The sequence below is a fragment of the Oryctolagus cuniculus genome, chromosome 19, assembly GCF_051225735.1.
Source record: "Oryctolagus cuniculus isolate XC-2025 breed Fujian yellow rabbit chromosome 19, ASM5122573v1, whole genome shotgun sequence".
Taxonomy (NCBI): Eukaryota; Metazoa; Chordata; class Mammalia; order Lagomorpha; family Leporidae; genus Oryctolagus; species Oryctolagus cuniculus.
Genome location: NC_142885.1, coordinates 42,252,484 through 42,276,145, shown reverse-complemented (window position 1 = coordinate 42,276,145; position 23,662 = coordinate 42,252,484). Strand labels below are relative to the sequence as shown.

The 23,662-nt window shown below is 60.8% G+C and overlaps 2 protein-coding genes across 2 annotated transcripts; one reads left to right on the top strand and one right to left on the bottom strand.

Annotated features, from left to right (window-relative positions):
* The first annotated feature begins 349 nt into the window (after positions 1 to 349).
* On the top strand, positions 350 to 3,354 carry HSD3B7 (hydroxy-delta-5-steroid dehydrogenase, 3 beta- and steroid delta-isomerase 7). The gene is made up of 7 exons (XM_051834992.3): positions 350 to 383; positions 544 to 881; positions 1,120 to 1,275; positions 1,512 to 1,620; positions 1,694 to 1,793; positions 1,957 to 2,119; positions 2,382 to 3,354. The coding sequence occupies exons 2-7, from the start codon at positions 716 to 718 to the stop codon at positions 2,798 to 2,800; spliced, it is 1,113 nt and encodes a 370-aa protein (XP_051690952.3). The 5' UTR covers positions 350 to 383; positions 544 to 715; the 3' UTR covers positions 2,801 to 3,354.
* Positions 2,381 to 23,345, bottom strand: STX1B (syntaxin 1B). Its single transcript, XM_051835007.3, has 10 exons — positions 23,035 to 23,345; positions 12,215 to 12,289; positions 11,904 to 12,003; positions 11,735 to 11,809; positions 9,508 to 9,581; positions 9,065 to 9,173; positions 8,802 to 8,875; positions 6,797 to 6,934; positions 6,594 to 6,704; positions 2,381 to 6,336 (listed from the first exon to the last, which is right to left on the bottom strand). Exons 1-10 carry the CDS (start codon positions 23,062 to 23,064, stop codon positions 6,256 to 6,258), a joined length of 867 nt encoding a protein of 288 aa, XP_051690967.1. The 5' UTR covers positions 23,065 to 23,345; the 3' UTR covers positions 2,381 to 6,255.
* Positions 23,346 to 23,662: the final 317 nt, after the last annotated feature.

Here is a 23,662-nt window from a genome sequence, read left to right as displayed (position 1 = left end):
CCTCTGGCCTCCTGGGAAATCCAGCAGGCGGGGAAGGCTGAGGTCAGGCCCTGGGAATGAGGTCACCCTGCTGGCGCCATCCCGAGGTCCCCAAAGCCCTCAGCGCCCATCCAGCAGGTCCCGGCCCCTCCATCCCTTCTCCCCAAGTTCTCTGCAGGATCCAAACGCCAGCGGAGCGCCGAGCGGCCACCAGGGGGTGCCCTGTGGCAAGTGTGCAGGGTGGGAGGTGGAGGGGGTGGAGGCTGAGCTGCTCTCCGTTCCTGGAATGGGCCAGGAGGGAGGAGGAGGAGGAGGAGGAGGAGCAAGCGGAAGGAAGACGGTATGAGGTTGGCCGGCCAGCTCCTTTGGTGGCCAGTTTGGGCTCCCCGGGACAGTGGCCGCAGGTAGGTGGGGGGTGGGTGAAGGGGGGCAGCCCAAGGCCCCAGCAGCCCGGCCCCTCCCACCTTCCATACCCTTCCCTGCCCGTCTCCCCACCCTCCTGATCTTGTCCCCCAAACCTCTTTCCCCAACCCCCCTCAAACCCTGGCCCCCCACCCCTCTCAGCACCTCTGCAGCTGGCAGGCTCCGAGGACAGGTGACCCGGCTGCCGCGCCCACAGCCGAACGGCATCTGAGAGCAGGTCTGCCCCTCCGCCCGCCCACCCACTTGCCCTCCAGCCCGCAGGGCCAGCAGGCCCCGAGCAGGTCGCAGCAGGCAGCACAAGTGAGCCGGGGTCATGGAAGAGTCTGCCCAGGCCCAGAAGCTGGTGTACCTGGTCACAGGTGGCTGTGGCTTCCTGGGGGGACACGTGGTACGAATGCTGTTGGAGCGGGAGCCGCGGCTCCGTGAGCTGCGGGTCTTTGACCGACACCTGAGCCCCTGGCTGGAGGAGCTGAAGACAGGTGATTGGGGCGACGGGGGGGGGGGGTGTGTGTGTGTGTGTGTGGAGGGATAGACTCCCCAGGGAGGCTCCTCCCTCCTTGGTGGAAAACATGAGCCCTGTTTATATTCTGTAGCCCACATGGATGGGACGAGTGAGTCACATAGGGAACGTGTGGCTTCCAAGGGTGTAGGCTGAAGCCAGCGGCAGCCAGTGGCCCCCGCCCTCATTGGCCCTCTGGCCTCCCCGGTTCCCACCAGGGCCTGTGCAGGTGACTGCCATCCAGGGGGATGTGACCCAGGCCCACGAGGTAGCAGCCGCTGTCGCCGGAGCCCATGTGGTCATCCACACAGCTGGGCTGGTGGACGTGTTTGGGAGAGCCAGTCCCCAGGCCATCCATGAGGTCAACGTGCAGGGTACGGCGGCCTGATCCTGTCTGTTTGTTCACCTCCCTCACTCTGACCTTGACCTGGGATTCTGCTGGGGCAACCTGTGACCAATGCTCCATGGGTGACTGCTCACTACTCCTGTCCCAGCTTCATGGGACCTGTTGTGGGTCGTGCCCCGCCCCCGCCCCCGGTCCTGGGATGGGAAGGGAAAGCTGCCGAGAGGGAAGAAGCCCCAGCTTGGATACCCCCCCACCCTCCCCCAGGCACGCAGAATGTGATCGAAGCTTGTGTGCAGGCTGGGACACAGTTCCTGGTCTATACGAGCAGCATGGAGGTCGTGGGTCCTAACGCCAAAGGCCACCCCTTCTACAGGTGAGCTGAGGTCCCCGAACCTCCCGGAAGTCCATCTCCCCCTCGGCATTGAGTCTTCCCTCTCCCCTCACAGGGGCAACGAGGACACCCCATATGAGGCCGTGCACAAGCACCCCTACCCGTGCAGCAAGGCCCTCGCCGAGCGACTGGTCTTGGAGGCCAACGGCAGGAAGGTGGGACTCGGGGAGTGAGACGCGGCGATGGGGCCTGGCCCATCGCCAGGGCAGGGCCTGGCCTGGGACCCACGTCCCTGCTATCACCAGCCCGAGGAGGCCCAGGGGCAGAGGGCAAGCCACTGGTTCCGTGTCCTTAGCAGAGTCTGCCTTGTGCCGCCAGGTCCGTGGAGGGCTGCCCCTGGTGACGTGTGCCCTGCGTCCCACGGGCATCTACGGTGAAGGCCACCAGATCATGAGAGACTTCTACCGCCAGGGCTCGCGCCTGGGGGGCCGGCTGTTCCGGGCCATCCCAGCGTCTGTGGAGCATGGCCGGGTCTACGTGGGTGAGGAGTGGGCTGGGCTGGGGAGGCCAAGATCAGGCGGTGGGGACGCTGGGCTTACCCCGGCTAGCAAGGATGGTGTGCACGCAAGCAAGTGTGTGTCCTAGCTTTAGCCTCTCGACCAGGCTGCAGGGGCCGGGTGGGGTCGGGCGGGGCATGGCGAGCCCCAATAGGGAGTGGCTCATGCATGGGCTGGCCCAGGAATGCACCTGCCTGGGTGCTGGGGCGCTCAGGGCCACGCGTTCCCCCCTCACCACCACCACAGGCAACGTGGCCTGGATGCACGTGCTGGTGGCCCGGGAGCTGCAGCAGCGGGCGGCGCTCCTGGGCGGCCAGGTGTACTTCTGCTATGACAAGTCACCCTACAAGAGCTACGAAGACTTCAACATGGAGTTCCTGGGCCCCTGCGGACTGCGGCTGGTGGGCTCCCGCCCGCTGCTGCCCTACTGGCTGCTGGTCTTCCTGGCTGCCTTCAACGCCCTGCTGCAGTGGCTGCTGCGGCCGTTGCTGCTCTACGCACCCCTGCTGAACCCCTACACGCTGGCCGTGGCCAACACCACCTTCACCGTCAGCACCGACAAGGCGCGGCGCCACTTCGGCTACGAGCCCCTGTTCTCCTGGGAGGACAGCCGGACCCGCACCATTCTTTGGGTGCAGGCCACGGGGGAGGGCTCTGCCCACTGACGTCGGGCCTGGGGGTCTGGAGGCCCTCCCGGTACAGCCACAGAGGCCTGGAAGGGATGGGACCATGGATGGCCAGGCGGCTCTGGCGCTAAGTCCGTGGCTTTGTTCTGAGACTCCCACGCTCTAAGGCAGGGTGTGGGGACAGGCATGTCTTCATTCTCAACCTCTAGGCCAACTGGCGAGGGGCCGAGTCCCCGGTGTCCTCCACTTCCATCTCTGGCTTCCCAAGCAGGAGGCCACGGAACCGCCCCAGGCCTTGTGCTGGTGCAGGTGCTGGTATTCCCAGATGCGGGTGATCGCAACCTGCAGGCCCAGGGTCACAGAGTGAAGCGGCCTCTCTGTCTCTCCTCCCACCTGTCCCTCCTGGGGCGGTTGGAGTTGCAAGATTTTCAAACATGTGTCACCTGTATGCAGCCATCATTTAATTCCCGTCAGCACAGGCTGAAGACTTGAGTGTATTTTTCAACTTCTCTCTTTCCACCCGGACTCACAGGGCCTGCTGTAGCCCAGGAAAGCTGTCCCTGCCCGAGCCCTGAATTAAAACCCTTCTCCGAGCCTGCGTCATGGAGTCTGTCTAGCTCCCCAGCCCGCTCTGCGTCTGCCCCTCCGCACGGCGACTGTCCCCCCGCCCCCCACCAGCCCCCCTCCACCGCAGGGACAGAAGCAGTGAGCACACGGCACACCCGCTGTTGGATTGGTTGCTATTTCTCCCGTCCCACAGGGCCCGACCCGGCCCGGGGGGTTGGGGGTGGGGACGCTCTGCGGACAGGACATGCAGGGCCGGGGGTGGGGACAGAAGTTGTCTCTGTTTGATCCATTTGCAACTTGGTCACCAATAGAGAGAAATGGGACTCAGGGCTAACAGGAGAGGGTGGCCTGGCTCTGGGCCCCCCAGCCAGGCCCCAGGAGTCCTGTCCCCCTCTGGGGAGGGGAGGGAGAGCGCTCTAGAAACCAATGGAGAAACGGAGAAGGGGGGGCAAGGGCTCATGTCAGCAAACACGGCTACGTCACGTGACACGCCAGCGACACAGAAACACACGCCAACGCACACGGCTGCACAGCGGGCAGGGAGGAGGGGGCAGGGCCGGGAGGGGGGAGCCCATCTTGTCCTCTGCGGGGCGGGCGGGGGAGGGCAGGGTGAATGCATAGAACACGTCATGTTGTACACGCTCAAGGCGTGGCAAGAGCGTGTGTCGCCCCACGGGCACATGGGATGGACACGCACTGTGCTTCGTGAGAGGTGGGGACAGGGAGTCTGGGGGAAGGGGAGCACTAAGCCCTGGCCGGGCCTCGGACCACCCACGGGGCACCCATGGGCTTGGTGGCTGTAGGTGCGTGGGGAATGGGGAGCACACACTTGTCCGAGAACATGCAAAAGACACCAGCCCCCAGGAGACACCCCAGCAGCCAGGTAAACACAGCCCGTGACCTGTGGGCTTTGCAGCACACTGGGGCCACATCACCCCATCCCCAGGGCCCCCTAGTCCGTTTGAGACCCAGAGATATGGGCAGTGCGGGCCTAACGCCACCCTCGGACCCAGGAGCAGAGCTCTGGGACCGTGGCTCCACTTTTCTGGTGCCGGCCCCTGGGCTGCGGGACTTCCGGAAACACCTGCGCTGAAAGGGACGGGTGGGGAGGGAGAGGAGGTTCCTGGCTGGACGCTGGGGCCTGCTCTCACATCACCAAAGCAGCCTGGGATGGGGGCTGGAGGCTACGGTCAGGTTCTGCGCCCACTTCCTGTCCTGCAGAAGGGCATTCTGGGAATGGACAGGCAGGCCCAGTGTGGACAGGCGGCCACACTGACACGCACGCAGATCAGGGCAGGCAGCCAGGCAGGGAAGGGGTTGGCTGTCTAAGCAGGGACGGGATTTGCATGGTCACTCACCTGCACTCTCTCCAAACGCACACACACACACACCTGAATGCCGACCCCAAGGCAGGTCACACACAGCCATGTGTTCAACCACCATGTGCGGGGCTACGGGGGGCTTCCCTTCTGCCATGCACCTCTCACCTGCCACCAAACGCACAAACCTGGCCCACTGTCGCCTACACACCCCCGGAGCTGCTGGCCCCTGCTCTCCACCAGAACCCCAGGCCCGTTTCCCACCCTCGAACTCACGCTGGCGTGGGGAGCAGCCCTTTTGCAGATACTAGTGCAGGAGAGGTGTCCAACAGGCCAAGGCCCAGGTCCCAGGCCTCCCTGAATGGCAGCTGTCGCCCTGGCCACTCCAGCCTCAAACCCAAGTTCCCCAGAGCTCAGGGCATCCGACAGGCCACGAGGACAAACACTGGCCTATGCTGCGTCTAAGGTGAGTGCGTGGGAGGCAGGAAACAGGGCCCTGGTTTTCTGCCTGTCTGGGGCAGCCCTCGGCACCTGGCCGCATCAGTGACACCCCTACAAACAAGCCTTCCAGGAAGCACGCGCACCCAGTGCAGGGGCCATGCGCGTGCGCCAGGGTGCGGCCACCTTTCTAGGGCTCTGCTCGGCCTGGACATTCATGAGCACTGTGCAACGCTCCAGTTCTCAGGGGGCTCGAAACACCCTGGGGCGGAGAGACAGAGATAAGGATCTGGGCTTGTGCACACAGAAGCCTGGTGTGCCAGCTGCCCGGTGTTGATGTAGCAGTGTGTGTGTGTGTGTGTGTGTGTGGCCAAGTCCTTGATAGCAGCACATCTGACAACAAACCTGCTTGGGGCTCCTGGCCTTAATGATAAACACGCCTGTGACGATAACACACAGGGCGCAGACATACACTGTAGGAAGCCCCTAGACAGATGCACACACACACACACACACACACAATCCTACATCGTGTGGGCCGTGGCCTATGTATCGGGGCCCGCCCAGGGGACAGTACACATGGCGGGGGTGGGGGGTGGGAGGAGGGGCCAGCAGGCACCACAGTCGCATTGGGTTCAAGCACTCCAACACAAAACGCCATGTACACGGGTTGTGTGTCCGTGCACGCGTGCGCACACACACACACAACCACAGACACACAGAAGACAGAGCTGGGTGTGGTGGGCTGTTGGGTTATGCTCAGCCACAGTCCCCACAACAACCCGGGAGAAGGTTGGGGGAGGTGGAGACCACACGCAGACTAGGTTGCGGGGGGGACGAGAGGGGCGGGGGTGCTTACACACATCTGCACATGTACACACACACACGCTGGGGCATCCACACGTCTCGAGCATGTGCCGGCGGCATGCATGTTAATGTGCATGTATAATCACGCCTGCTGCGATCTACGTGCGGGGCCAGGGAGGGGGCGGACCGTGGCAGGTGAGGCCCAGGGACTCCAGGGGCTGCCGTGGGGGTGAGGAGGGGGTGGGGCTGCCAGGGGTCTGTTTCAAGGGTGAGCCTGGAGCGGGGGCGGGGGGACGGAGTGGAAGGGGGTATTGCTCCCGATGTGGTGGGGGAGGGGCGTGGGAGAATCAGGGTGGGAGGGGCCTACAAGCCCAGCGTCCCCCCAATAGATGACGCCAAGACCACGCCCAGCACCACACAGCAAATGATGATCATGATTTTCTTCTGCAGCCAGAAAGCGCAGCGAGACAGAGTAACAGGGAAAGAGAGAGAGACAAACCGACAGACAGACAGACGGAGGTGAGGCGGCAGTGGGGGAGGAGGGTGCGAGAGAAAGAGAGGAGAGAAAACAGAAATAGGAAAAGGTCAGAGCTAGAGATAAGGCTTTCTCGCCCGATTTCAACACTGGCCGGGGGAGCCCAGCCCCACCCACCAGGCTCCGGGCCTCCTCCTCCCCCGGGGGCCACCTGCCCGGGGCTCACCCTCCGCGCCTTGCTCTGATATTTCACAGCTTTCTTGGTATCGGACACAGCCCGTTCCACGTAGTCCACGGAATGTTCCACGTTGTACTCGATGCGGTCGATCATCTCGCCCTGGGGACGGAGAGAGGTGCCGAGGGAGGAGCGGTGGGGGGCTGGGCAGGAGGCGGGCCTTGGGGCGCCCTGGGGGGTCCCCCAGCTGGTACCTGGCTCTCCACGAGCATGGCCATGTCCACAAACATATCGTGCAGCTCACGGATGCTGGTTTCCAGTTTGATGATCTCGTTGTGTCTTGTCTCGATCTCGTTCAGCGCCTGCTTCGTCATCTGCGAGTCCATTTTGATCTGGGAGGGGGGAAGGGGTGGAGGAGAGGGGGAGGGGAGGTGTGATCGCCCCTTTGCGGACACAAGACTCTGAAGCCAGAGGACCTGGGTTCAAATCCGGGTGTCAGCTCCTTGCTGTAACCTCGGGGAGATGGGTCTCCCCAGCTGGTGCCCACTGCCCGAGGTTGATGTGAAAATTGAGTGAGCCATCACAGCCATTGGTGACAACAGTGTTTAAAAGTACCAGAGGGGGAGGTGTTTGGCAGGCACCTAACATGCTCTGGGACATGCATGCCTGCATCTCCTATCAGAGCCCCTGGAGTCCAGCACGGTTCTGCTTCTGGTTTCAGTTTCCTATAAATGCACACCCTGGGAGGCTGACCCGGGATGGCTCAAGTTCTTAGGTCCCTGCCACCCACATGGGAGATCCCGATTGAGATCTGGGTTCCTGGCTTCGGCCGACAGGCATGTGGGGGAGTGAACAAGCAGATCCATCCCCCCGCCCCACACCCTCACAAATAAAATAAAACACAGGGGATAAAACTCATTGGGAACCCACCACCTGGCCCCAGGGCCAGGGAAACCCAGGGAAGAGAGAGACTCAAAGGCACACAGGGCGTGGAAGAGGACACACCACCTAGAGGAGGTCCCCAGGCAGACAGTGCAGGGATGCACAGGGGAATAAAACAGAGACTTGAACCCACGATCAGACCCGTCCTCCCCACAGCCCCTTCCCCCCGCTCTGTTCAGGCCAGGGCTCCCCACTTTCTTTCACTCCAGTGGTCACAGCCTGCCCCTCCCCCCACTCTGCCCTTATCTCCTCCCTGCTCAGCCCATAGCTGCCCGCAGTGGCTCCTCTCTCCTTGTCTTTGCTCTGTCTGTTCCTTTCGCCTCAAATGCCTTTCCACCATCTCTCCATGTCCCCAAAACCCTTTGTCCCTCAAAGCGCAGCTCAGTGACACCTCCCCCAGGAAGTCTTCCCTGACGGGAGCATCAGTCACCCTCAGCTACCATGAGCAGGTGCACCACCCTCAACCAAGGTCCCCACCACCTTGCATTGTAATGGTGAGTTTCCATGGCAACGATGGTGGGTGGACTGGCCAAGGCCAGCTCTTGTCCACTTGGAACCACCCATCATATGTCCCTCCATTCTCGCACAGATGACAAACACAGGTAGCCCAGGGTAGAGCTATCTGGGGGGCCCTCGGGCCAAGAGGCCAGCAACCAGCTCGCTCCAGGCTAATTCCACAAAGATCTGTTTTTCCACCTAACACTGTTCGACCATCACCACACCAACTGGAAAACTGGGCCAAAAGCTTTAACCAGAGACATCTGGCCATTCGAAACCGAGAGACAGGGACCGGGCAGGCCAGGGCGAAAGTCCACGGAGGAAGAAGAACTAGAGTTAGGGAAAGGCCCCTCCCTCCCCATATAAAATGCCAAGAGCAGGTACAGGGTGCAAAACCTGAACAAAACTAAAACTGGGTTTTTCAAGGAAAATCTTCAAAATGAGTCACGCACAGCGAAGGGACGTGCGCCAGCAGGGGCGCGCATGCGTAGTATCACTACGCAAGAGCTCTGACCCGGGAACCGGACTCCGGCTGCAAATCCCGCCTCTGTCCCGGTCCCTCCGGCTCAGTGCTCCTCATCTGTGAAATGGGCCACGTTCGCAGCGCTGTGGTGAGCAGCACGTCCCAGGCCTGGCACGCCACCCGGAGCCATCTTTAGGGAGGTGCCTTCCTGCCCTGCCTGCACGGAATTCCCCACTTCCTCGGGCAGACTCTGGGCGCCTGAACTTCCACAGCAGACTTGGGCCCTCGGTCCAGCCTAGGCCAGGAGAGGGGAGGCCAGGGCTTTCCCAACCCGCCCGGCCCTGCCCAAAGCTCACGTCATCCGTGAAGATGGCCAGCTTCCCGCTCTCCAGCATGTCTTCCAGTTCTTCATTGGTTGTGGTCCTTCCGGCTGCGGGGAGAAGGGACTGCTCAGCACTGCGCCAGCCTGGGGGCCCGCAGCAGAGGGAGCCGGGCAGGGACCCCAGCGCCCACCCTCCCCGGAGGCCTTAGGCCAGGAGCTCCCTCCACAGGAGTGGGGAGGGCCCGGAAAGGGGCTGGGGCCGCCCTGGGGGGTGGGGGGAGTGGGGGAGGCACGCACTGATCTCCAGCTGCCGCTGGATCCGGTCCTTGCAGCGGTCCCGGTACTTGGACTGGGTCGCGTTATATTCGGTCATTACCTCCACGAACTTCCGGGAGAGTGTGGAGTGCTGGGGTAGCGGAGACACATCACAGAGAGAGCAAGGCAGGTGTGTGGGGAGGCACTGAGCGGACGGGCTGGATGGATTTATCAATGACCCCCTCTCCACCGTGGGCCGCGACCCCAACCTCCCACAAGTTCACAACCACAGGCCACACACCCCCCTGTACCTCCATACTACAACCAAACCACCAGGGCGCACCCAGCAGTCAGGGTCCCACCCACTATAGCCCCGCCCAGGGCACGCCCCCGCGCCTTGCTGCGTTCCGGTTGGCTCCGCTCCCGCCAGGGCTCCGCCCAGGCCCGGTCCCAGCCCCGCCCCTGCCTGGCAGCCACTTCCTTACCTGGGTCTTGCGGATGCGCAGGTCCGCGGAGGAACGGTTCAGCCCCTCCTCCTGTTCAATGCTTTGCTCAATCGCTGTGGGACAGAGAGCGCGAGACTCAGGCATATGGGATGGGGGTCTGGGGAGTAAGCGGGGTCGACGCCCTCAGACCCCTATGTGGGGAACTCTCCATTTCCTACAGCCTCTAGACAGCAGGCGGGAATCCAGCCCTTGATTTTTTTTTTTTTTTCGGGTGAAAGGCAGGCACTTGCAGGTGGGGTCAGATCTAGGGACCACCTTTTCCTCAGAGAGTTCTAGGGTGAACAGATGGACGTCCCCATAGAAAAGAAAAGAAAACAACCAGCCCTGCAAGGTGGTCATGGGGGTGGGGCGCGGAGGTACCCCCTTCTAAAGGATGTTCTGAAAAAAGGCACAGGTGAACTGGGATTCTCGCTTCTGGATGGTCAGGCCCTGCGGTCAGGCCCATTCAGACTTCCCACAGCAGCGCTGGTGCTAAGATCAGCTTCCGGAACATCAGCAAATGCAGCAGGGATGAATCACCAGGCCCTCTCCCACCTCACCGGGCCCCCAGGCCTTCCTGAGAATATCACGTCTCTGTTCTCGGGCAGCAGGAGAGGCACAGGGCTGGATGGCACTCCCAGGCTCCCCTGCCAGCAACAGCAGGCACTGAGTGACAGAGCCGGCTCTGGCCCAGCCGACCCGAGGAAACACACAGGAATGCTGGAATCTGCTGGTCCAGACTGGGCCCTATTGCAGCTGGAGCCAAGGTTGGCAGGATTCCATCGACCTTACAGCAACCTGGGGTATCAACCCTGTGTGGCCTGGACCCTGCGGCTCGGAGGGGCGAGACCCCTCGCTCAAGGTCACACCCAAAAAGCTCACACCCCCAGCTGGAAGAGGGTGGAGAAAATGAGACTCTCTTTTCTGGAGCTCTGGGTCAGTTTGTCTAAACCACAGCCACTCTTCCCGGCTTCTTTCTCTTCTGTTCCTGAACCCCTGACCCACAGAGCCCTCAGCTGCTCTGAACGCCGTTCAAGGTCAGAGCTGCACGAGCCCCGAGAAACTGTGGAGCCCAGGGGTTCTTAAAGCTGCGTTCCAGCAGGAACCGTGCTTCTGAGAGGAACCGCGGGCTGGGATGGAGGCCAGGCCTCTGCACTGAGTCCAGCCAGAGCAACACAGCTCCGTGGGATTTTTATGTAAGAAAATTTTATTTGGAGAAAAAGATTTTCCTGTCCCCCTCCCAGCCCCCCAAATAAAGCCACTTTCGAAATTGCTTCCATCTTCCTCCTGCACTGGTGAGCCAGCTGAGAGGGAGAGGGCCGTGGGGCCGGGCTCCCGGGCTGGCTTTGCACTTCCTGTGCTCCCAGTGCAGGGCGCTTTCCAGTCCAGCACACTCTCCTGAGTGCAGAGGGCTTGTTTTTCCAGATCAGCACCAGAGGCTCCCATATGGCCTCCCCTTGAGTCCAGGAGAGCCTGGAGTTTCCGACCTCAGCTCCCTGGACCAAGGTCAGCGTTCTTGGGGCCAAGCATCTGATAAAGCTGCCTCCCCCACCAAGGCCCGCGGTGGGCCGTGGCCATGGCCGTGGCCGTGGCCCGGGGCAGGTGCTTGGCGAGTGCTTCCCGACGCTGGATCACCGCGAGCAGACAAAACAGCCTCGCATCAGCACACAAGGAGGTTCCCCACCCACAATGCACTGGGGGAAGGTGGTTATTACCAGCACCCAAGTCCTTAAATTAGAGTGAATATGGCAGCATTTGGCAAGTCCCTCCTGTGAGCGTGCCAGCCCCTGATGGCAGCCACACGGTCCAATCTGTCCTGAGTCCAGAACGTCAATTCGGAAGCATTTGCAGAGCCCACCTACTGGGTGCTCAGTGCTTACACTGGGGGAGCCTATTCAGGGGTGTGGGGGGGGGGATGAGGACTGAAGGGAAACCCTAGCTACTAGCAAGGCTGCATGTTTCTGGTGGGCTGTCCTGCTGGTGGACACAATTTGGATGCAGGCCCTCCTCTCCCTCAGATGTCTGTCATGTACTTTTCTCCAAAGAATCTGGATGGAGGAGAGGCCTGGCTTTTGTGTCTTCTCACTGTTTTAGAGATCTGGAAGCACTCAGGTATTTCTGCTTAAAAAAAAAAAAAAAAAAAAAAAAAAAAAGGAGGCCTGTTGTGCCCAGGGCGAGCCCAGTCCTTTTGACCCCTGGCTGTGGGACTGCTCTCCTCACTCCTCACCTTTCAACTTGGACCGGACCTTGTTGGCCGTCTTCTTGATGTCTGCTGTGAGGTCCTCCAGCTCCTGTTTGGTCTCTGCAGGGAGAGCGACGGGGGAGCGAGCAGTGTGGGTGGGACCCCAGGCCCCTTTGCTGCTGCCCCCCCACAGCCACCCAAGCTCAGCACTCACTCTCATCTGGGTTCGGGGCGGCCAGGATGGCGCTATGTTGCTTCTTCACCTGCTCCACGTCCTCCGACAGTTTCTCGATGCAGCCTCGGATCTCCTCCACCTGGGACGGAAAGGCAGCTCTACCAGCCAAGCAGCTTGGCCAGACAAGGAGAAGCGCCAGAACCAGCCAGGGTGCAGGGAAATGGGCCAGACCAGCAGGCGGGTGAGAAGAGATGGGTGCAGAGAAGGGAGAACCGGTGGAGGAAGTGCTTGGCTGGGGGCTGGGGGCTGGGGGCTGGATGCTGGGTTAGGGGCATGGGGGCGGTCATCACCTGTTCGAAGAACTCATCCATGAAGTGGTCCCGATCCACATGGACCACCTCTTCCTCATCGTCACTGTCTTTCGCCTGGGAGGCAAAGGAAAGCTAAATGCACGGGCAGCCCCTGCCTGTCCCCAAGGCTGACCTCTCCCCACCACACACGCAGGGACGCTGGCTGCACGGGGCCCAAAAGCGGGTCTTGGGAGGGGGGTATGCACAGGGATGACAAGAGCACCCAGAGTCCAGATGAACACTGGCTCCCAACAACCCAAAGGATCTTGGGAGGAACCAGCAAAAGGCCATCCTTTCGGGGTGCACAAGGCCCCGGAAAGGAACAAGTTAGGGAGGGTACTGTTCACCAACCAGTGGGGACGGAGTTCAATATTTAAACAAGCAGCTAAATGTCATCTTGCAATAACTGGCTCGGGGTTATAAGGAGGGTTCTGGAAAGGAGCCTGTCCCAGAAGCCAGAACCTCCCTGCCATCCCACAGCTGTGCCTGCCCGGGACTCACCCTACTCCCCCCCACTTCCCTCTCCTGCCCCCACCCAACCAGCCACAATGACCCCCTCTGCAAGGTCACTGCACTGCCAGCGGCAGGTGCCAAGCTGAGCAGGCTGAGGCCAGAGCCGGCAGCGCCCTGACCCCCGGCTCCCCGTGCCGTCCCCCTCCCGCCCACTCCCCGCGTGTCAGTGTGTGTGTGTGTGTGTGTGTGCCCGCGCACTGTGCTGTCATCCAGCCCCTTGCAGCTTCACCCCCGCTGATTCCTGCCTGCTTGGATTCCCCAGCTGCTGCTCAACCCTCCCAGGCAGGGCTCCGAGGAGACACAAAGGGATTCACCCGCCCACAGCACCGCCGCCCCCGACAGACAGACCCAGCGACACAGACAGAAGCGCTGACATGCCGAGCACACAGAAATAGGCCCCCAGCACCCACGCCGAGAGGCCTTGATGAGCTGCTGTTCACCGCACCCAGGCCCACAGCAAGGGCACACGCTGGCATGTGCACCACACAGACGGCCACAGCACCCTGGGGGCTTTCGGGAGGGCCCCAAGGGCCTCCTCTCCCAGCCTCTCTGAGCCTGGGGTGTGCACACTGTAAACTGGGCATGGCGGGGGCGGGGCTGTATGCTCCTGATTGCCTGGGAAAGAGATCGGGGGAGGGGGGTTCAAAATCCATGTCCCTCAAGGATCAGTCCCAACGGAGATGGAAGAGGTATTCATTCTGACTCCCAGCTCTGGCAGAATCCGACCCGCAGGGCCTGAAGGAATCCAGCACGGGCTCCAAACACAAGTGGCTACCTGTGGGTGAAGCCAGCTGGAATCGGAAGCGCACAGCCCAACAGGGCCTGAGCGGAACGCAGACAGAACCTGACGGAAGGCAGACAGGCTCAGACGGAGCTAGACAGAGCCCAGACAGCTCGGATCGAACCGAGACACAACCAGCTGGGACCCAGATGCGAGCCAAGCAGCCAAGAGGATTTGGGATCAGCAGAAGCCGGACCGCGCTAGGAGGAGCCCGCACAGCCTGGAGTCGCTCCCAGGCCACCCCGGCTCCCTGCCCCTATCGGACTCCAGGGATTATTGCCACAGACATGGGGCCCACAGCGGGGCAGCGAAGGAGTCCAGGCATTTGCAGACAATCCCAAACTCCTGCCTGGAAAAGGGGGGGTGTTGTGTGTGTGTGGTGCCTCCGCCTTAGCCCCCAGCTGCTTCCCCTAGAAGGAAATCCTAATAGGACTTCCGGCTTCCCCAGCTGCCACCTGAATCAGGAGCACTCCCTCCTCCCCAGAGAGACCTGTGAGAACGTCGGCCTCCCGTGATGTCCTCAGAATCCAGCTACCCCTCTGCCGCCCCCTACCAATACAGCCCAAAGCCACTCCCACCCAGCCCCAGACCAGGAGCCTGGGGGCTCTGTTCCCCACCCCCACCCCGGGTCCTGGGGTTCCCAGAGCCGATTCCTTGAGCTGCTTCCTGGGAGCGTCCTGGGCCACCTGGTTCCTTGCCCTTGAGAGAGGAAGGAGAGCAGAGAGCCCAGGTGCCTTCCATGACGTAACCACCACCGCGCGGTGGGCGGTAGCTGTGTTCTGTCGTTCACAAAGGCGTCTGCTGCCCTAATCCCCTTTCATCCTCACCGCTGCAGCCTTGCGAGCAAAGCTGAGCAAACACCCACTGTCCCCACTTCACAGATGAGGGCAAAGGACAGCACCAGGGCTGGCAGCCAGGGGCACCCAGGACACTGGACCTGGGCTCTCGTCCCCTGGCCATTCCCTTGGCCACCAGGTCAGCTCCTGCAAAGCCCCACTCCGGGTAAGGATGTGCCCTGAGAAACCAGGAACCTTTTGCCTAAGTCTTAGATTCTTGCGAACTCATTGCATCTTTACTAAAACTTTGTAAGCAGGGGTGGGGGAGAGGGAGGTGTAGAGGAAGGTGGCCCAGCGCTGTGGCGCAGCGGGTAAAGCCACAGCCTACAACACCCAGCATCCCATATGGGTGCCTGTTTGAGTCCCGGCTGCTCCACTTCTGAACCAGCTCCCTGCTAATGCTCCTGGGAGAGCAGTGGAAGATGGTCCAAGTGCTTGGGCCACTGGACCCATGTGGGAGACCTGGAAAAAGCTCCTGGCTCCTGGCTTTGCCTGGCCCAGCCCTGGCAGCGAACCAGAGGGTGGAAGATTTCTTTCTGCCTCTCCCTCCCTCTCTCTCTCTCTGTAACTTTTTCAAATAAATGAATAAATCTTAAAAAAAAAAAAAAAAAAGCTTTCTAAGAGGGCCGGCATTGTGGGGCAGGGGGGCAGGGGGGTAAGCTGCCAGCGTCCCATACAAGCAATGACTCAAGACTTGGCTGTTCACTTCTGATCCAGCTACCCACTAATGCATCTGGGAAAGCAACAGAAGATGGCCCAAGTGCTTGGTCCTCAGCCGCCCACGTGGAGACCCAGAAGAAGCTCCTGGTTCCTGGCTTTGACCTGGCCCAACCTGACCGTTGCGGCCATTTGGGAAGTGAGCAGCAGATGGAAAATCTCTCCCTCTCTGTCTCTGTGTAACGCTACCTTTCTTCTTCCCCCTTTTTTTTTTTTTAAGACTTTATTTAGTTAGTTAGTTAGTTGAGAGGTAGAGTTATAGACAATGAGAGGCCACTCCCCAGATGGCCACAACAGCCAACACTGGCTCGATCTGAAGCCAGGAGCCAGGAGCTTCCTCTGGGTCTCCCACACAGGTGCAGGGGCCCAAGGACTTGGACCATCTTCTTCTGTTTTCCCAGCCTACAGCAGAGAGCTGGATCAGAAGTGGAGCAGCCGGGACTCAAACTGGTGCCCCTATGGGATCCTGGCACCACAGGCTGAGGATTAACCTATTGTGCCACAGTGCTGGCCCCTATGCTGCCTTTCAAATAAATAAATATATCTTTTTTTTTTTTTTTTTTTTTTTTTGACAGGCAGAGTGGACAGTGAGAGAGAGAGACAGAGAGAGAAAGGTCTTCCTTTTTGCCGTTGGTTCACCCTCCAATGGCCGCCGCTGCAGCCGGCGCACCGCGCTGATCCTGGCAGGAGCCAGGAGCCAGGTGCTTTTTTTTTTTCCTGGTCTCCCATGGGGTGCAGGGCCCAAGCACCTGGGCCATCCTCCACTGCACTCCCTGGCCATAGCAGAGAGCTGGCCTGGAAGAGGGGCAACCGGGACAGAATCCGGCGCCCCAACCGGGACTCGAACCCGGTGTGCCGGCGCCGCAAGGTGGAGGATTAGCCTATTGAGCCACGGCGCCGGCTAAATAAATATATCTTAAAAAAAGAAATCCACAGACAGAAGATCTCTCGCTCGCTCTCACACTCTCCATATCTCTTTCAAATAAATAAAACAAATCTTTTAAAAAAGTTTTTTGTAAGAATCTTTGGCCAGAGATCAGTGCAGTGGTTTAATGGGCTAAGCCTCCACCTGCAGTGCCAGCACCCCATGTGGGCACTGGTTCGAGTCCCAGCTGCTCCTCTTCTGATCCAGCTCTCTGCTATAGCCTGAGAAAGCAGCAGAAGATGGCCCAAGTCCCTGGGCCCCTGCACCCATGTGGGAGACCTGAAGAAGCTCTTGGCTTCTTGGCTATCTGGGGAGTGAACCAGCAGATGGAAAACCTCTCTCCCTCTATGTCTGTAACTCTGCCTCTCAAATAAATAAATACATGTTAAAAGAAAAAAAAGAGGCTGGCACTGCGGCTCACTAGGCTAATCCTCCACCTGCGGCACCGGTACTCCAGGTTCTAGTCCCAGTTGGGGCGCTGGTTCTGTCCTGGTTGCTCCTCTTCCAGTCCAGCTCTCTGCTGTGGCCCGGGAGTGCAGTGGAGGATGGTCCAAGTGCTTGGGCCCTGCACCGCATGGGAGACCAGGAGAAGTACCTGGCTCCTGGCTTCGAATTGGTGCAGCGCACCAGTCGCAGTGCGCTGGCCATAGTGGCCATTTGGGGGTGAACCAACGGAAGGAAGACCTTCTCTCTGTCTCTCTCTAGCCATCTAACTCTGCCTGTCAAAAAAAAAAAAAAGAAAAAAAGAAAAAAAGAAAAAAAGAAAAAAAAAGCTATGCATGGACTTAAGGTTGTTTGTTTTTGTACCCAAATAATCTTATCTTTTAATTCCATTTTTCCATTTGAGCTCCTCTCTGGGCCTCCATTCCCTCATCTGAGAAATGGGTATGCAGTCACACTGTTCAGCCAGGGCCCTCCCTGCTCTGAAGTGTGCATGCTTGCTCCCGAGCACAGGCTGTGTGTCTGGAAGAAGTTCGGCCAGCTTGGGAGAAACCAGGCTGCAGGCACGAGGTTGCCTAGGGAAGACGAGCCCTTGGGCCCGATCCTGCAAGCTCCGGATGCCCCCTTCAAGCTTCAGTCTCCTCGCTTGCAAAATGAGGGAGACGCTAACTTACAAACAGCTGACACAGAGGAAGGGACTTCCAAAGGCTCATGAAAAATGAATTAAACACCAAGTTTATTTGAGTGCAAGCAAGCTTCCATCATCTATGCATAACTTTTTCACAAATGCACTTCTGAGTACTTTTTTTTTTTTAAAGATTTACTTATTTATTTGACAGACAGAGTTAGAGATTCAGAGGCAGACAGAGAGAGATCGAGGTTTTCCATCCGCTGGTTCATTTCCCAAATGGCCTCAACAGCCAGAGCTGCCCTGATCTGAAGCTGGGAGCCAGGAGCTTCTTCCAGGTCTCCCGCGTGGGTGCAGGGGCCCAGGCACTTAGGCCCATCTTCTGCTTTCCCAGATCACAGCAGAGAGCTGCATCGGAAGTAGAGCAGTTGGGACTCGAACCGGCACCTCTGTGGGATGCGGCACTGCTATGCCCCAGCGCCGGCCCCTGAGCACTTTTTAAATACCTCTCAGATGCATGATTTCAAAATGTTTTTGAGGGGCCGGTGCTGCGGCACAGCGGGTTAACACCCTGGCCTGAAGCGCCGGCATCCCATATGGGCGCTGGTTTGAATCCCGGCTGCTCTTCTTCCAATCCAGCTCTCTGCCATGGCCTGCAATAGCAGTAGAAGATGGCCCAAGTCCTTGGGCCCCTGCACACACGTGCGAGACCTGGAAGAAGCTCCTGGCTCCTGGCTTCGGATGGGCGCAGCTTCGGCTGTTGCGGCCATCTGGGGAGTGAACCAGCGGATGGAAGACCTCTCTCTCTCTCTGTCTCTACCTCTCTGTAACTGTCTTTTAAATAAATAAATCTTTAAAAAATGTTTTTGAACCAAAACAATATTATATTTTATTATATGAAAGACAGAGATAGAGAGAGAGAGGGAGGCAGGGAGGGAGAGAGAGAGAAATAACAGTAGCCAGGGTTGGGCCAGGCTGAAGTCAGGAGGCTGGAACTGCATTTGGGCCTTCCACGTGGGTGGCTGAGATCAAGTTTGGGAGCTGCCTCCCGGGGTATACCTTAGCAGAAAGCTGGACTGGCCGGGACTCGAACCTACACACTCTACCACACCCCAAGCAGCAGCTTAGCCACCACCACCACCACGCCAAACGCCTGGCCCAAGCTTCTCTTTGGATTGCATTTCCTAAGAACTTTCGGGAGCACTCTCGTATGTACGGATCACAGGGAGTTGGGCCGTGTTACAAGGCCTGGCGCTGCTCACACCACTCTGCACGGCAGGTGAGGAGACTTGGGCACAGGGAGACTGAGGCACTTGCCAAGATCAGACAGCTGACAGGGTGTGCGGCTGAGACAGGTGTGACGGTGCTGAGGCCTGCATTTGAACCCCCTCCCTCTGCTCCTCACCGCTTGGGAGGATGAAAAGAGATGAGGGGACAGGAGCTCCCTGACCCCTTCCAGAATGGCTCCGGCCACCAGGGCATCAGATCCCAGCCCCAAGCTCCAGGCCGCCCTCCTGGGGACCCCCCCACCCCGCAATGGCAAAGCCCAGGTCTTCATGGCAGAGACCCCGAAGACCCTTGCATGTGTGTGGAGAACGTGGCGAGGGTCGGGGTGGGGGTGCAGGGACAGCCAGGACAGAGCCGTAAGTGGAAAAGGGGCCAGGGCAACGGGAGCCAGTGCACCAGTGACCAGAGAGCCAGTAACATCGGCCAGGTGGCAGGGAACAGACTGGCAGACAGAAACGTCTCGGAGCGTGTGCATGTGTGTGCACACGAATACACGCGTGCTCTGCAGGGGCCATCTCGAAGCGGCAGTGACTCCCCACCCCACCCCTCCTGTCCATCTGTCTCCCTGGCCTGGGCCTCTGCTCCCTCCCTCCCATGGTGCAGCCCAGCTCCCCCCCCTCCCACCTCTCTCCTCTGTCTTCCCTGCCTTTCCCCACCTACTCCCTTCCTCATCCTGCCTCTGAGTCATTCATTCATCTAAGCTATGCTTTGTGCCAAGTCCTCTTCTGGGCGCTGCTGGGGACAAGCAAGACAGACCAGAAGGCCCTGCCCCCAAGGGGCTGACATTCCAGTGGAGGCAGACGCAGCGCAAACCAAACTTGAGATCAGCTCCGTCTGTCTGCAGGGAGCAAGACCCGGGAGAACGGGACGCAGAGGATCCGGGACCGGCGGAGGCTTGGTCCGGGGTGGTCCCAGGGGGCCTCCGTGGGCAGGTGACACTGGAGCTGAGTCCTGCGGGAGCCCACTGTGCCACAATGTGGAGGAAACAGAATCGCAGGCCGAAGGAACAGTGTTCTGGGCGCAGGGAACAGCATTCAAGGCACAGGGAACAGCATTCTGGGCAGAGGGGACAAGGGGAAAGGCCGCCCCGCGGGGATTAAGTCTGATGCGTGGGAATGGCAGGAAGCGGCCCAGAGCAGCCAGGGTCACCGACCCCGCGCCGTGGTTCTCTGGGGCTCTGCTGGCTCGCTTGTGCGCACGTGCACTGGGCCACTTCCGCCCTGTTAGCTCCGCTATTGGAAAGCACCTACTGCAGCTGCCCCGTACCCCAGGGGCCACACCCAGGACCTGGCCCTGCCAGCAGGGTGCCGGGCTTTTTAGCCCTCAGCAGCCTCTGTCCTGTCCAGCCTCAAATCTGTGCCTCCCCTCCCCCCACTCGGCCTTCTCCCGATGTCCCCGCTTCCGCCTTCCCACCCCCATAGACGCCTCACAAATCCCACCCCCAGCTTGTCCTCCCCCCCCCCCCGCCCTGTCCTGCACCAAGCCCCAAGCCCCAAGCCCCGCCTCCTCACTCCCGAGCCCCATGCAGCCAATCAACTCCCACCACAGGCTCCACGCCCAGCCCCGGCGCCTCCCAGCTCCGCCATCAACAGCTGTGTTTTGGGGACCACTTGTACTCCTCTGGCCCTCAATTGACCCCAAAATAAAGTAGGGGTCACATCCGGCCCCTCTGGGGGGGGAGCTGTGGGATGTGCAAGCGATGAAGAGCTTGTCAACTGTGACCTGATCACCAGGCGACACTGTGTGCCCCAGCCCCTCCCACTTTGTACACACAAAGGGGCTGCAAGAGCTTCACTGAAAAATGAAATGAAGAGAGAAGTCCAGGCAGGGCGGGGGTAAGGCACAGTGGTCAAGCACACACTTCGGATGCCCAGCGCACATGGCAGTGCCTAGGTGCCAGACCCAGCTCCACTCCCGACTCTGGCTTCCAGCGAACGTGCACCCGGGGAGGTGGCAGGTGCTACCTCAGGTGGTTGGGTCCCTACCACCACATAGCAGATCTGGATGGCATTCCAGGTTCTGGGTTTGGGCCTCGCCCAGCCCTCGCTGTTGTGGGCATTTGGGGAGCGAACCAGTGAATGGGAGCTCGCTCGCTCTCTCTCTCCCTGCTCCCCAGTCTCTGTCTGTCTGTGCCTTTCAGATAAACAAAAAAAATTTAAATATAAGTTTATTTTGTTGCAAAAAGATTTTGAAAGCCACACACAGGTTCTTCATAATATGCGTTTCCCTAGGAGCTTCTAAAAGATTTTATTTTTTATTTATTTGAAAGGCAGAGTCATGGCGGCGGGCGGGGGGAGACGCAGAGAGAGAGATCTTCCCATTCACTGGTTTACTTCCTGAGTGGCTGCAACAGCCAGAGCTGTGCCAATCTGAATCAGGAGCCAGGAGCTTCTTCCAGGTCTCCCATGTGGGTGGCAGGGGCCCACGCACTTGGGCCCACCTTCTGCTGCTTTCCCAGGCGCATTAGCAGGGAGCTGGATCGGAAACAGAGCAGCCGGGACTTGATCCGGTGCTCACGAGGGATGCTGGTGCCGCAGACGATAGCTTAACCTGCTGCACCACAGCATCGGCCCCTGCCGTGAACTTTTTGAAGACCCCTCATATTAGCTCATCTGAACTCTCAGGACGAACTCGTGCAACAGCCATGATTACGACTCTCAGTCCACGCGTGAAGGAACAGCACCAGAGAGGTTAAGAAACCCGCCCAAGGTCACAAAGGAAGCAGCCATGTCCACAGCTGAACCCTGTCGGTGCCCTCAGCAGACTTGCGAACCCCTGGACACAATCAGGCCCCCTGGGCTGACACCTGCTCCTGGGACTCCTGCCTTCCCAGGTGCCCGCCAACCCTGCCCGGTCTCCCCCTGCCTCCCAGCCTCCTCCTCCTCCAGGCTGTCAGGCAGACCCTCGCACTCAGCATCTGGAAGCTTCTCTCATCCCCCCCACCCCGCCCCCTCCGCCCCCTCCCAAATCCCAGTTTCCCTGAGTGTGAGTAACACCAAAGCTATCAGCTTTCACCCAGCACCCCCCCCCCCCGTCACCCCGCCATGACACCTCCCGCCTCCTCCACCTGGCCACCCCCAGGAGTCCCAGCCCACAGGGGGCCTCGCCTCTGGGCAGGGCGTCCTGACACACTCAGGCAAGCACCCCTCACCCAATCCTCCGCCTCCCCCTCCAGCCCCGTCTCTGTGCTGTCTCTCCCCCTCTCCCTAATTATACAATTCCAATCCCCAGGTCCGTTTCTCTGGGGTTCGGAGTCACGGTAAGGTCTTGGCAGCAAGCGGATCTGAGTTCCAATCCAGCTTCCTGTGTGACCTTGGGCGAGTTATCTGCCCACTCTGGGCCTCAGTTTCCCCCGACTGCAGGCAGCCAGCGGGGCTGCGACACGCCTTTCAGCAGCTCTGTCCCTCGCTCAGGTTCCAGCCTCTCCGGGTTCCCGTGAGCGCTGCGCAGGGCTCTGTGCCTACTGACGTTTATGCAGGCCTGAGCATCTGTTCAGTAAAACTTTCACGGGGAAGCAAACCTTGAGAATTTCCCTCTGTCACTGGCCCGTCTCTCTTCGCCCAATTCTTGGTACCCTGAACCCCCAAAACCCAGGGGTCTCCCTCCCAATCCAGACCCTCTCTACCCCCAGCTTCTTTTCAGAGGCCGGGAAAGCAAGGGAAGCAAGGGCCCCCTGCGGATTCAGCAGACGTGGTCGGGGCCCAGTGCTGCCCACCTGCCCCTGCCACTTGTGTGTGACCTTGGCCAAGTCCCTTCCCATCTCTCAACTTCAGTCTCCTCATCTGATGGCCATGGCCACAGCCCCTGGGGAAGACTCAGTGCCTCACTGAGGTAGCATCACAGGGCCCCCAGGACACAGGGGCTCCAGGGAGGGCTCTGCCTCCATGGGGTCCCCCGCATCCCCCCTGCCCCCCCTGCACCCCCCATCCCAGAAACCATTCCCACTAAGCCTCACTCCCCAGCCCCTGCCCAGAGCAGCCCCCACTGCAGCCTCCAGGGCGGCCCTCACCTGTCTCCTGATCACCACTCACTGCCTGGTAGGCCGGCTGCAGCCAGGCCCCCTCTGGCCTGCAGGCCTGGGGCCCGCGTCAGCCACCCCAGACGGCTCAGGATGCCCCAGTTCCCCGCTGCGGCCGGTGTCACACAACCCGAATCCCAGAACCTCCCGCCCTCCCCTCTGCGTTCCCCATCTTCCCCCGCCTGGGGTCACCCCGTCTCAGGCCCTGGTCCCCTGGCTACCTCCTGAGACCACCGCTTCCGTCCCCACGGCAGCGACACTCGAGTGCACACACACACACACACACTCACACTCATTCACGGCCAGGTGTGGGCACCTCACTCCCAACCTGTGTCCATCCTTAGCGCATCCCCCAAGCCTGGGTCCCACTCGCAGCCTGGCCCATTCGGCAGAGGCTCTCCCGGGGGGACGCCAGCACCCTGCACCGGCCCCCTGACATTCACTCTCCCCCCATCGGCAGCTGAGACCCCAGGGCCCTCTTGGGGACGCCGGGTGTCCCAGGCCCCCAAAGGCAGGTTCACCGGAGACATCAGGTGCCTTGAGATATCGGGGCGCCCCAGCTTCAACCTCCGGTCTCAGCATTCGCCCCCACGTCCCGGCGCCTCCCCCACTCCATCCCCACGCGCTCCCCCAAACTGGGGTCCCGCCCCCCCACCCCCCACCCCCAAGCTCACGCTCCGCAGCTCCTGAGTCCGATCCTTCATCCTGCGACGGCTCCTCCTCCTCCTCGTCCTCCTGCCTCTGCCACTGCTCCCTGCCTCCCACCTTGGTGCTGGAGGCCGGGGTCTGGGGGCGCCGGGGGGCGCGCCGGAGCCGCCGAGGGGCGCCTGCGGACGGGGGCGGGGCCGGGGGCGCTGGGCCGAGGGCCGGGCAGGGGCAGGGGCCTGGCCGGGCTCGGCTGTGCCCGGGCTGCGGTGGCGATGCGGCTGCGGCACAGGCTGGATGGAGGGATGCGGGCGCCCGCGCGCGGGGGGAGGGGGGCGGAGGGAGGCGAGGAGCCCGCGCGGGCGGGGGAGCCGCGAGGGGGCGGGGAGCAGGGGGCATGCGCAGCGCCCGGGGCTGGGGGCGCCTGGGGCTTGTAGTCCTGGGAGGGGGGCGCGCGGGGAGGGCGCGGCTGGGGGAGGGTCGAGCCGGGAGGGAGGGAGAGCTGCGGCGGCAGAGCGCAGAGGCCCGCACAGAGATGCGGGGTGGCCGGGGGGTGGGGGGGCGGAAGGGCAGGAGGAGGGGGGCGGCGCGAACGGAGGGCCCGAGCCGGGGAGAGGTGATGTGGGTCCCTTTGCACCAGGAAACCGGGACCGATTT